This window comes from Stegostoma tigrinum, chromosome 9 (assembly GCF_030684315.1).
Source record: "Stegostoma tigrinum isolate sSteTig4 chromosome 9, sSteTig4.hap1, whole genome shotgun sequence".
NCBI lineage: Eukaryota > Metazoa > Chordata > Chondrichthyes > Orectolobiformes > Stegostomatidae > Stegostoma > Stegostoma tigrinum.
The window spans coordinates 83,122,231-83,135,767 of NC_081362.1; the positions used below are offsets into that span (position 1 = coordinate 83,122,231).

The 13,537-nt window shown below is 41.8% G+C and overlaps 1 protein-coding gene across 1 annotated transcript in view; it reads left to right on the top strand.

Annotated features, from left to right (window-relative positions):
* riox1 (ribosomal oxygenase 1) overlaps positions 1–13,537 on the top strand; it is a 61,570-nt gene that overhangs the window by 1,906 nt on the left and 46,127 nt on the right. Inside the window, exon 2 of the mRNA XM_059648695.1 lies at positions 5,814–6,173. Coding sequence (XP_059504678.1) covers positions 5,814–6,173 — 360 coding nt within the window. The remainder of the gene's footprint in view (positions 1–5,813; positions 6,174–13,537) is intronic.

Sequence of the window (13,537 nt, forward strand, 5' to 3'; positions counted from 1 at the left end):
AAAACTCATCCGTCTTAAATTATTCTTAAACTATATTGCCCAGTTCTAGTCGCCGCAACAAGACGAACCTTCCTCCTTATATCCACCCAATCAAGAGTCCAAATAATAGTTCTTAACAAGTATTAAAACAATATTGTTAGTAACTAATTCAACCTCAGAATTGTTACAGCACAGAAGGAAGCCATTTATTCTGCAATGTTTGTGGCCTGCTTTCCAAATTAGCAATGCAAATAGTGCCATTTTCTGCTCTCTCCTTATAACTGCACAGATTCTGTTTCAAATCTAATTCCCTCATCAGTGCCTTGATTGAACCTACCTCTGCCAGATCCTCAGAAAGTGCATTCACTACTTAAGCACTCACTGTGTAACAAAGGTTTTCCTTGTGCTATTTCTTTTTCTCAATGTACTTTAAATCTGTGCCCTCTAGTTCTCAATCCTTCCCACCAGTGGCAACAGTTTCTCCCCCTTTCAAGCCCTAATGGTTTCGTACACATCAATCAAATAGCCCCTTGGACCTCTCCCCTTTAATCCCATTCGTGATTCCTTTCTCTCTCATTTCCTTATCTAACTTCCCCTTAAATGCATCTATGTTGTCACCGTCAATGACACATTACAGAGACTGCACATTTAAGCCAGTTCAAGTAAAGAAGTTTCTACTAAGTTCCCCTCCTAAAACTCCCAAGTGGGCACAAAGATCCTGCCACAATGAAAGGAGAAAGACAGCTGAATATTGCATTTTGGCACAACAAACAAGGGAAGGGCTTATATAATTATGTTAGGGCTTTGGGTGGTGTTATAGAGCAGAGGATTAGGGGGGTGCCGATACATACATAATTCTTTGAAGTTTGTGTCACATGTTGACAGGGTAGTTAAAAAGGCGTCTGGCATGCTTGCCTTCATTACTCTGTCCTTTGAGCATAGGCGTTGGGAAGTCATGTTGAGGTTGTACAGAGCATTGATGAGGCCTAATCTGGAATACTGTGCCTAGTTCTGGTTGCCCAGTTATGGGAAAGACATTGTTATGTTGGAGAGTGTTCAGAAGAGATTATTGCCAGGAATGGAAGGTTTGAGTTACATAGAAAAACTGGACAGGCTGGGACTTCTTCCACTGAAGCATCGGAGGCTGAGAGGTGACCTTATAGAAGTTTATAAAATAGTGAGGGGTATAGATAAAGTTAATGGTAGTAGAATTTTCCAGAGGACGGGGGATTTCAAGACTAGAGGGCACATTTTTAATGAGAGTAGAAAGATTTTAAAAATGACATGAGGGGCAAATGTTTTACAGAGGGTGGTTTGTATGTGGAATGAACCTCCCAAGGAAGTGTTGGATGTGGGTACAATTGCAATGTTTAAAAGACATTTGGAGAAGTGCATAAAAAGGAATGGTTTGGAGGGATATCGGTCAAAAGCAGGCGGGTGGGAGTAGTTTAGCTTGGGATTATGTTCAGTGTGGTCTGGTTGGACCAAAGGGTCTGTTTCAGTGCTGAATGACTCTATGGCATTTTGTTCAGCACCCATCACACGATGTATCGTGTGATTTTTTTTAGTGTGTTTAAGATGTGTTGTTGCAATTTTATGAGATGCTTTTAGAATGTTTATTTTACAGATGAAGCCCACTTAGTTTACCTTCTCTGCTGTGTCTCTGTAGCAGCGGTTAATGGACTCCCAGTCACCTACCTTTTTCTTCTAGCTGTGTACAATTAGTATCATCAGATAATTATCCAAAGCCTTTTTAAAAGGCACAACTGAATCTGCCTCCACTTCATCCTCAAGGTATGCATCCCACGTTCTTATCACTTGCCATGTTAAAAATAATTCTTATGTTGCCATTCGTTCTTTTGCTCTTCACACTAAATCAATATGTCCACCCTTAGAACATCGAACATAGAACATTACAGCACAGTACAGGCCCTTTGGCCCTCGATGTTGTGCCGACCTGTCATACTGATCTCAAGCCCAACTAACCTACACTATTCCAAGTACGTCCATGTTTGTGCATAATATCACAGAAATTAGCCTTACACCAATTTAGAACTTTAACTTTTAGATCTAGTCTATACTTTTCTATCACTAGTTTAAAAGTAATATATTGCTGAACCCAAAGTGCTCCAGCACTGACAATTCAATCACTTGCTTTGCCTCACTTCCCTAGAGTGGGTCAAGTTTTGCTTCTTCTCTAGTAGGTACATCCGCATACTGAATCAGAAAATTTTACCGTATCCGCTTAACAAATTCCTCTCCATCCAAGTCCTTAACACTATGGCAGTCAAAGTCCATGTTTGGAAAGTTAAAATCCCCTGCTGTAATCACGCTATTATCCTTACACATATCTGAGATCTCCTTACAAATTTGCCTCCCCACTTCCTGCTATTGGAAGTTTTATAGTACAATCCCTACAAGGGGATCATCCCTTTCTTAGTTCTCAGTTCCACCCAAAAAACTTCACTGGACATAATCCCAGAAATATTATCCCTATGTACAGCTATAATGTTATCCCTGAACAGAAACACCACACCCCCTCCTCCCTTGCCCCCATTTCTATCCTTCTTATAGCAGCTATGCCCTAGAACATTAAGCTGTCAATCCTGTGCTTCCCTGAGCCACATTTCTGAAATAGCCATGATATCCCAGTTCCATATTCCCAACTATGCCCTGAGTAATCTGTTTTACCTATCAGGCCTCTAGCATTAAAAACATCTAATTTATCTTCTTTACCTAGTTTTCTAATTGGCACCACCTCCAGAAACATTCACTCTCTCCACTATCAATGCTTAGGATTTAACTGGAGAATCCTGAACCAGGGATCACAGTGTCAAGATATGAGGCCACCCATGTAACACTAAGATAGGGAGAAATTTCTTCACACAGAGTGCTGAGTGTGGAATTGTCTGCCATGGAAAGCAGTTGAGCCCAAAGCATTGAATATTTTCAAGGAGTTAGTCATAGTACTGCAGGCTAAGGGTACCAAAGCATAAAGGGACAAAATGGGAACACAGAAATGAGTTGGATGTCAAACCATGATTATATTGAATGGCAGATCAGATTCAAAGGCCTAAATGTTTACTCCTAATTCCTACTTTCTTGGTTTCAATATTTCTAATCTCACTGCTGTTCTAAAGGCTCACCCTATCTCTATTCAGAATCGTTTGAACCTCAGTCTCCAGTTTATGTTAAATTTTCAAAGTGTTGCAAAGTATAACACTTTGCAGTTCAAACATTTCCTCAAGCTACACATGGTGAATACTTTAAATTTAGGACATACTGTCATATAAAGTGTTAGTAGTCTGTCAATGAGAACAGTATCTCTACATGTGCTCTGTACAGGCTTCTCATGATTTTTGAAAATCTCTTGTTAAACCTTCCCTCATCCTTCTCTTCAAGAGGCTGCCCCAGCTTCTTCACCATTAACTTTATCTATACCCTTCATTATTTTATAAACTTCCTCACTGAAGATCTGAAACCATTCTTGTAAATCTAGAGCTGCAGGGTGTAGAATTCATTGCTTCAAGGTGAGAAATAGAGCCATACAGCACAGAAACATTCCCTTCAATCCAACCAATTCCATTCTGACCATAATCCCAAACTAATCTAGTATCAGAGATAGTGGGAACTGCCGATGCTGGAGAATCTGAGATAACACAGTGTGAAGCTGGATGAACTCAGCAGGCCAAGCAGCTTCAGAGGAGCAGGAAAGCTTGACATTTCGGGTTGGGACCCTGAAATGTCAAGCTTTCCTGCTCCTCTGATGCTGCTTAATCTAGTCTCACCTGCTTATGCTTACCAAATCCCTGCAAACATTTCTTGTTCATGTACTTACCTAAACTGTGTTTTTAACATTTTAACAGTATCCACATTCACCTCTGGAAGTTCGTTCCACACAGGAACCACTCTGTGTAAAATCAATGGCTTCTCATGTCTCTCATAAATTTTTCTCCGTTCAATTTAAAAATCTGCCCCAAGTCTTGAAATTCCCCACCCTAGGGAAAAGACATTTGCCATTCACCTTATCTATGTGTCTCATTATTTTATAAACCTCTATAAGGTCACCTCTCAACTTTTTACACTCCAGTGAAAAAAGTCCCAGCCTGTCCAACCTCTCCTGATAACTTCATTCCCAGTAACTTCCTGGTAAATCTCATCTGAACCCTCGCGAGCTTATTGATAGCCTTCCTGTAGTAGAGAGACCAGAACTGGACACAGCACTTCAAAAGAGGCTTCACAACATCCTCTACAACCTCAACGTAACATCCCAACTCCTATAGTCAGAGGTCTGAGACTTGTACTCCATTCTTGGGAGGAAGTCCTACGTTAGATTGGCTGGCATCTCTGTTGTCCGTCCTGCCTCTCTCCAACCATCTGTTTTACAGACAATATGGGAGATTTTCTTATATCGTGTATAAAATGAATGCAAAATATTTGTCTGCTGATTAATCTTGGGCAACCAAATTATTTGGGACACATTGGGATTGGTTGGGTTCAACATGCTATCCTTAATAATAAAAGATTAGAATTGAATTAGTTGTCAGAAATAAGCTCAGTACTTACTCTGTACCCAATCTAGTGGATATTTAGCTAAAATCATTGAGTTATTTTTTGAGAAGCTAACAAGTCATGTCAGTTGGGTTGTGGATTTGGTGTACTGTGTTTGGATTTTAGCAATGCTTTTGGTAAGTCCTCATATGGCAAATCGGTCACACAGATCACAAAAGTAAACACCCGTGGAATCTGAGGTAAATTCGAAAGCTGAATCCAAAATTGGTTCAGAGGCTGAAAGCAAAGGGCAGTGGATAATGGATATTTTTGAGTGGCTGGCTGTTCTCGAGGGGTTTCATAATCAGTTCCAGCTCAGTTGTGTTTGTAGCCTTTACAGTGATTTGAATTTGAATATCAGGGTATGATTTAGAAGTTTGCATCTGATACATAATTTGGCTGTGTGGTTGATAATTATAGAGAAGGCTGCAACCTATAAGCAGATAGCAGTGCGCTCTCCAAGTAGACAGAACAACAGCAAATAAAGTTAAATCTGGAACTGTATGAGATAATCTGTTTGGTAAAGACTAACGAGGCACGAAAGTAACAGTGGTAAGATGCTGAGAAGCATGGAGGAACAGTGCTAGAAGTGGCTGGACAGATCGATACACTGCTCAGTGAGGCATATAAAATATTGGTTTGTATTAGTTGAGCCATTCGACTCAAGTGCTGGGATGTTATGTGGAACACTGCTGAGGCGACAGCTGGAGTACGGTGTGTAGTTCTAGTCACTACTCTATAAATGTAAAGTTTCCATAGTCTCAGAGGACCATAGGTCTGCCTTCTCATCACAGAGAGAGACATGACTAGTGGGAGGTTTAATCTGAGAGTCATCATGTCTCAGGCAAAGGGTGAAATCAAGAAGGTAAGACCTTATTGTACCCTCAGCCAGCATGGGAATCGAATTTATGCTGTTGGCATCATTTTGCATCACAAACCAACTGTCTAGCAAACTGAACTAACCAATCCCCAGCTTCATTGTAGGAAATATGTAATTGCACTAGACAGAGTACAGAGAAAATTTCCAAGAATGTAATCTGAACTGGAGAATTTTAATTGTAAGGGAAAGCTGTCACATCGTAAGACACTGAGGGTACATGTAGCATCCTTACAGTGACTGCTATAAGGGACAGACTGATATTGACGTAAACTGACTTTCAACCTGTGACTATATTGGTTGTTAAACATTCACATTTTTGTGCTAAATCATCCACGTTTTGATATTGTAGAGAAAATTTTGTTGACTTTCTGCTGAGGCATTAATGAGTGATTATTTCTTGCAGACTGATAGATCTTCAAATAAGACAAGTCAAGAAAAACAGAAACGTTCACTCTCTTTGTCCAGGAGGAGGAAGATAATCAAGAAGAAACGAAAATGTTTAAAAGCTAACCTCGAATCCTCATTGGATATTAATGTTGTGAATAATGCTGAAATACTACAGAGAACAAATGACTGTGCCAAGAAGGAGCCCATGGATTCCCATGCTAAAAGAAAAATTAACAGCAAACGGATTCGTAAAATTAAAAGGATGAAGTTAAAGTCTAAGAAATTTGAAGCACTGTCCAGCGATGTTCCAACAAGCTGTTCAACAGTACAGAGCACAACAGCCTCCAAATCAAAGTTTCCCACGAAACCTTTTGAGGTGAGTATTGCAAAATGGAGTTTGTGGTCTTGCCTGCAAACGTTAGTTCACAAACTTTTCCTTTCTTATAACTCATTGACAGTAATTTATTTAAAAGTACAAATTGCAAACATTGAAGAAGGGCTATGAAGTAACATAGCACCAACTAAAATTAAACATTGTCCACTTTTCAACAGCTAGGAACTGCTTAAGTTCAGGACATTAGCTAAAGTAAATGTAAGGTTTTTCAGAGTCTTGATTTCATGTGAAATAAGTTCTGTTGTTTAAGTACAAAGCAGTAGTAATAACTATGACTAGTGATGTATTTGGAATATGAATTCAGTAATTCTGTCACAACTTTGTACAAGAAAGCAACCTACCAACTATAACTTGATACAATCAACCTGAAGTTTGAAAATGTGACACCAGGTAATCCCGCATCACTGGAATATCTGATGTTGACACATGTATCTCTACTGTAGAAGTTGTCCAGTATTTTATCCTGGTCAGGACCTGATCGAGAGAAGTTGAAATGCACAAAATGGGCCAATTGTGAAATGCATCACCATAATACATCGAATGCAGACTAAACTGTCTTTAAAAGTAGATTTGTTAAATGATGTAACCTAACTTAAGTAGACAGAGGAGATCTGCAAACTATAAAATCATTACACTTGTTGTTTAGAACGTTTTTTTACACATTTCTCCATACTTGCTAGAAGTCCTCCACAGATGGCCTGGACTATATTGCACATCACAAGAGAAGTATCACCTGTGCTGCCTCTGCAAAGTCTTGCAAATTCTCGCAAAGGATAAATGTTCCAATATCAATGCCTCTTCTCATTAGCATTTTCAACACTGAGGCACTCAATGCAGTTAGTAACCTGTGCTAACTGAGCCTTATCATTCGCAAGTCTGACACTAGTCTTCCAAAATAACCTCTCTGCTTCGATCTTCGTATTGGCAAAAGGTTACCAGGAGGGGAGAGGAAACGCTTCAATGATGTTCTTAAAGTATCCCAGAAAAAAATACAGTGTCCCCCTAACTTGTGGTAATCTCTTGCCCAAACTGGACAAGCAGTATCTATAAAGATAATAAAATGTGAGGCTGGATGAACACAGCAGGCCAAGCAGCATCCCAGGAGCACAAAAGCTGACGTTTCGGGCCTAGACCCTTAAGATGCCAACTATTTTGAATATTTCTGACAGCACCAGGCTGAGACCAAGCACAAACATTGGAAGGAGAATGTGAAACCCTGAGCATCTCACCCGATCATCAAACACCACCTGCCCCACCTGTGGCAGGGTGTGGACCCAGTATTGGACCATTTAGTTGCTTCAGAACCTACAGCACCAGGGATGAAGGAAGTCATCCACAACCATGAGGCACTGCCTAAGACACTGGTGTGGTGGCTCAGTGGTTAACGCTGCTGCCACACAGCACCAGGGACCCAGGTTCAATCCCAACCTCGGGCAATTGTTTATATGAAGTTTGCATTCTCCCTGTGTCTGCGTGGATTTCCAGCAGGGGCTCCAGTTTACACCCGCAGTCCAAAACATGCAGGATAAGTAGATTGGCTATGCTAAATTGCCCGTAGTGTTCAGGGATGTGTAAGTTAAACATAGAACATAGAACAGTACAGCACAGAACAGGCCCTCAGCCCACAATGTTGTGCCGACCATTGATCCTCATGTATGCACCCTCAAATTTCTGTGACCATATGCATGTCCAGCAGTCTCTTACATGACCCCAATGACCTTACTTCCACAACTGCTGCTGGCAACGCATTCCATGCTCTCACAACTCTCTGTGTAAAGAACCTGCCTCTGACATCCCCTCTATACTTTCCTCCAACCAGCTTAAAACTATGACCCCTCGTGCTAGCCATTTCTGCCCTGGGAAATAGTCTCTGGCTATCAACTCTATCTATGCCTCTCATTATCTTGTATACCTCAAAGTTAAGTGCACTAGCCATGGGAAATGCATAGGATAGGGGTTGAATCTGGGTGGGATGCTGTTTGGAGATTTGATGTGGACTTGTTGGGCCAAGAGGCCCATTCCCAGACGGTGAGGATTCTATAAGAGAAGGACAATAGAGTACCCCTCACCTAAACCACTGTTTATTCTTTTTATAAAGACTTAAAAACTGAAAGAACTGTGGATGTTGTAAGTCAGAAACAAAAGTAAATGTTGCTGGAAAAGCTCAGCAGGTCTGGCAGTATCTTGAAGAGAAATCAGAGTTAATGTTTCAGGTCCAGTGACCCTTCCTCGGAACTATTCGTTAACCAACATCAACTCTGATTTCTCTTCAAGATACTGCCAGACCTGCCGAGCTTTTCCAGCAGCTTTTATTTTTGTTCCTTTAAGAAACTAAATAGAGACTGCAAACAAAAACATTCAACATAAATGTTACACACTGTTTCCTTCAGACCACAAAATCTGCAAGTGATCTAGCAGCCAGTGAACCTTCTTAAGTTGTTATTGCATGTTACTGTCATGTACAATACTTTCCACTCCAGATCCCTGATGGAAAGAAAAGGCGCCTAGTTATTGAACACCCTCTGCCATCTCTGATGCTGGAAGGTAGGACATTGAGCCAGGACATTTTTAAATGGCAGTCAGATGTGAGGAAGTTTAACAGCAGCTGCACATAACAGAAAGCTCCTCCATGCTTTTTCAGAGAACATTGAGAGAATTTCTCTAATCAGGCTCAAACTGTGGGCACTGGTCCTGAGAGAGGTTATAGTATCCAGAACCAGTGTCCAGTTCCAGAAGGACAGGGATCACTTCATTCAGAAGCTCAGAGTATGCCCGAGCTGCCTTGAATCCCTGTGCATTCCCAATGTCAAATACCACAGTCAATAGGCTCTGGGTGGCTTGGGCTTTGTACTAGATGTCCCCAATGCCAGCCTCATCCTATAACCAATCCTCCCTCTAATCCCTGCCTCCTTGACCTGCCCATCTTCTCTCCCACCTATCCGCTCCTCCCACCTCACTGACCAATCCGTACCTTGCGTACCTGCACTCACCTATCACCATCTCACCTACCTTCCCCAACCCCACCCCTTCTCTCTCCATTTATTTCGGAGCTCCCTTCCCCCTCCCCCCATTTCTGAAGGAGGGTCCTGACCCAGAACGTCAGCTTTCCTGTTCGTCTGATGTGCGTGGCCTACTGTGTTCTTCCAGCTCCACACTGTGTTATCTCTGACTCTGGCGTTGGTATTTCTTACTATATCTGAGTGAGTTATAACGTCACTGCGAAAGCCTCCCCATTCCTGAAGAACGGTCCATACCCAAAACATCACCTTTCCTGCTGCTCTGTCGCTGCCTGGCCTGCTGTGTTCCTCCAGTTCCACACTGTTATCTCTGACTACAGCATCAGCAGTTCTTACTATCTTTGACACCCTCATTGTCAAATGTATCATTATCATCCAGCACACTTCTACTTCATCTAATACATCCTGGTCAGCTCAGCATTCTGAGCCCATTTCTCCACCGGCCACCTAAAATCACTGACAGACAAATCCATTGCTTAGCAGTGGCTCTGTTTACACCAACTGTCACTCCCTTAACAAGAGAGCTTGAGTGCAATGCGACTATGTCCCAAACCAAATAAAAGGCAATTCCTGAAAAGGTTCAAGGATTCATCCATTACATAAACACATGCTAATAGCTTTCCATTGCAATAGAGATCAATGACAAAAGCATTGCTAAGTGTGTCTTAAGCCCAAAATAGTGAATGTGCAACTTCCAATGTTCAGTCTGCAGTTCATACCTCATTAAGGTGGAATTAATGTGACTGCTTGATTGGTATCTGTAGCTGAGTGGTTAAGGGGATGAATTAGAAACCCAGTGGTATCTCTTGGCATAGGCTCCATTCCTGATCACAATGGTCGTCTGCAAGGGAACCAGCAATTAAAGGTGCTTATGTAGTGCATTGGTAGTAATCCAGGTGGCCTGGGTTCAAATTTGACTTGCTCCATAACATCTCTGAACAGGCAGATTAGAAGATAACTAATGTAATTGCTTAATTGACTGTCATTAGTGTCTGGTTACCATTTACACTAAAAAGCACTGATTGCTTTTCTTTCCTTAATCTCAAAAGGAATTAAGGGCTGTGGGGAGAGTGCAGGGAAGTGGTGTTGAAATGCCCACCAGCCATGATTTAAATGGCAGAGTGGACTTGATGAGCCGAATGGCCTTACTTCCACTCCTATGTCTAATGGTCTTTCCAACCATTTTTGCAGCTAACATGAGTCTTAGCACAATGTTAAGCAAAGCAAGATGATGAGCAACCAATGACTTGCAAAGACAGTGTAACCACCTTTTCACTGATATCAACATGATAGTGGAAAATGTAATCTCTGAGTCATTGACAAATTGTGCAGTCTACGTTGAAGTTTAGCATCCAAATGGAATTGTCACACTGATCGAGGGAATTTTGTTTTAAGAATACACATGTAGGATAGCAAACCTGTCATTGACGAACATTCCTAGATGCTGTGGTGACTCCAGCCACAGGAAAATATTCTTCATATTCTTTTCTGCCAATACAGGAGAAATCACATTCAGAGTGAGATATAGCCGGAGTGAGTATATAGATTGGGGAATTTGGAGCAAAAGTGGGAATTCAGTGCAGGGGAATGAGGTGCTTTTTGCTTTTTTTTGGTTCATAGTTTGTAAGATTTTTTAACAGGATAAGTAGAAGCCCAAGATCAGGGTCCCAGCACAAAAGAGTGACATCACACATTGGGTGGTGATAGCTGCTAATTTGATTATTAAAGGTTACTTCCAGATTGAAGGTAAGTCGGGAAAAATATTTACAGGCTACAGACTAAAAGACCAGTCTGAAATTTTTAAAAATAAATTGAGGACTCAGTAATTAAAATAGAATAGCCAGGCCAGGCAGTGTGTTATAACTGCATGATGTGGGAGCTGGTGGACCCCGTTCAGGTTCATAGTGACTACACTGTGATGTGGTCGTAATGTTGGTTGCTTGAGGAACTCCAGAACAGAGTTGATGAGCTGGAGTCTGAGCTTTGAACAAAGTGACACCAGTGAGGGGAGACTTAACTGAATGCCTATTTTAGGAGGCAGTCATGCCCCATAAAATAACAACCATGAATTTGATACATGGTCAGACACAGGACTGTGAAACTCTGAGTGAGGCAGGTAGAGGAATCCAGGGGGTAGTGCTGAAGGAGCTTCGGCCCTGGAGCTTGTCTAAGAAGTTTGTGATTCTCGTTCCCTGTGTGGATGAGTTTGAGGGCTATAGGGAGAATGAGCAAACTGACCATAGCTCTGTGGTACAGGGAGCTATTCCAGACGGGGGAGTAAAGAGAAACGTAGTTGTAATCTGTGTTCTCTGTGGCTGGGATTGAGAGTCTCATAGGCTGTTGTCTGCCTGGTACCCAGATTCGGGATATCTCATCTGGGCTCAGAGGAACTTGGAGTGGGAGGGGAAAGGTCCAGTGATCATGGTCCATGTTGGTACGAATGACATACGTAGGAAGAGGAAAGAGGGTCTACTGAGAAAATATAAGCAGCCGGGGCTAAATTAGAAAGCAGAATTAGAAAGGTAACAATCTTTGGATTGCTACCTGAACTGTGAGAAAATTTGCACAAGGTAAAAGCATGGCTCAAGGATTGGTATTGGACAAACTGGACCAAATTCAGGGCATTTGGTAGCAGTACTGGAGAAGGAGAGAACTGTCATGATGAGTAATGCTGTGACCAGAGCCCTGGTGAATTGCATAACCAGTGCTGTGTTTATGGCTTTAAACTAACTAATTGGGCAAGGTGGAAGGGTGTGGTTCAGTTGCATGAGAAAAGTTAAAGGGCGGGAGGGGTCCGCTGAAGTTGTTAAAGTTTCCAGAACATGTAGTAGGACAGAATATGGAAACGGCCAGGAATCTAACTTCAGATACTGCAGATAAGGGGACAACCAAAAGGGGGACAGTCAACGCAGGACTTCGAGGGTCTTGTACTTAAATGCATACAGTATGTGAAACAAGGTTATGGAGTTTATGGAGCAGATTGAAATTGGCAGGTCTGATGGTTTCGGTATCCCAGAGACCTAGCTGCAAGAGGATCAGGGCTGGTAACTAAATATCCAAGCTATGTATCGTAATGAAGGAACAGGCAAATGTGCAGTTTGGGGAGTTGGGCAGTTGCTTTGTTAGTAAGAAATTAAATCAAATCAATAGTCGGAAGATGTAGATTCTGTGTGGGCAGAGTTGAGAAACTGCACAAGAGAAAAACCCTGTTGGGATATGTGTACAGGCCCCCTAACGGTCGACAGTATATGGGACAAAATTTAAATCAGGAGATAGAAAAGGCATGTAAAAAGGCACGACTACAGTAGACATAGGGGACTACAATATATAGGTGGTCTGCGAAAATCAGGTTGGTAGTGGATTTCAAGAAAAGGCATTTGTGAATGTCTCAGACAGTCTCTTGGAGCAGCTTGCAGTATAGCCCATTAGGGAATAGGCAATTCTGGATTAGTGATGTGTAATGAGGAAGACTTGATTGGGGAGCTTAAAGTGGACAAACCCCTTGGGGGCAGTGACCATAATATGATAGAATTTTTCCTGCATTTTGAGAGGGAGAAGCAGGAATCAGATGTAACAGTGTAACAGTTGATTGAAGTAAGTATGAAGATGTGAATGAGGACAGGGTTGGAAGTTGATTGGAAGGGAAGCCTAGGAGAGAAGCTGGTGGAGCAGCAATAGCAGGAATTTCTGGGGCTAAGGGCAGAGCAGAAATTCATTCCAAGGAAGAACAAACATACTAAGGGGAGTAAAAGACAACCATGGCTGACAAGGGAAGCCAGGGACAGAATAAAAGCAAAAGATAAAGCATATGACATGGTAAAGGTTAGTGGAAAGCCAGATGATTAAGAATCCTTTAAAAACCAGCAGAGGATAACTTTTAAAAAAAGCAGTAAGAGTGCCAAAGATGAAATATGAGAGTAAGCTGACCTGTAATAAGAAGATTGCAAGAGTTTTGTTTTGGATATCTAAGATATAAGAGTGAATGTTGGACCACTGGAAATGAGGTTGGAGAAATAAGAGTGGGGCATAAATAAATGGGGGAGGAACTGAATAGGTACTTCACATTAGTGTTCACAGTGGAAGATACGAGCAACATGACAGAACGTCAAGAGAGTCAAGAGGCAGAGGTGAATGTAGTGGCCATCACTAAGGAGAAGCTCAGCAGATCTGGCAGCATCTGTGAAGGAGAAAACAGAGTTGATGTTTCGGGTCTGGTGACCCTTCCTCAGAACTTCAGACTTGGACAGGCTGGGAAAGTGGGCAAAGTGGCAGATGGAATGCAGTGTGGAAGGTGTGAGATGGTTTACTTACCCTTACGTGCTTATCTAT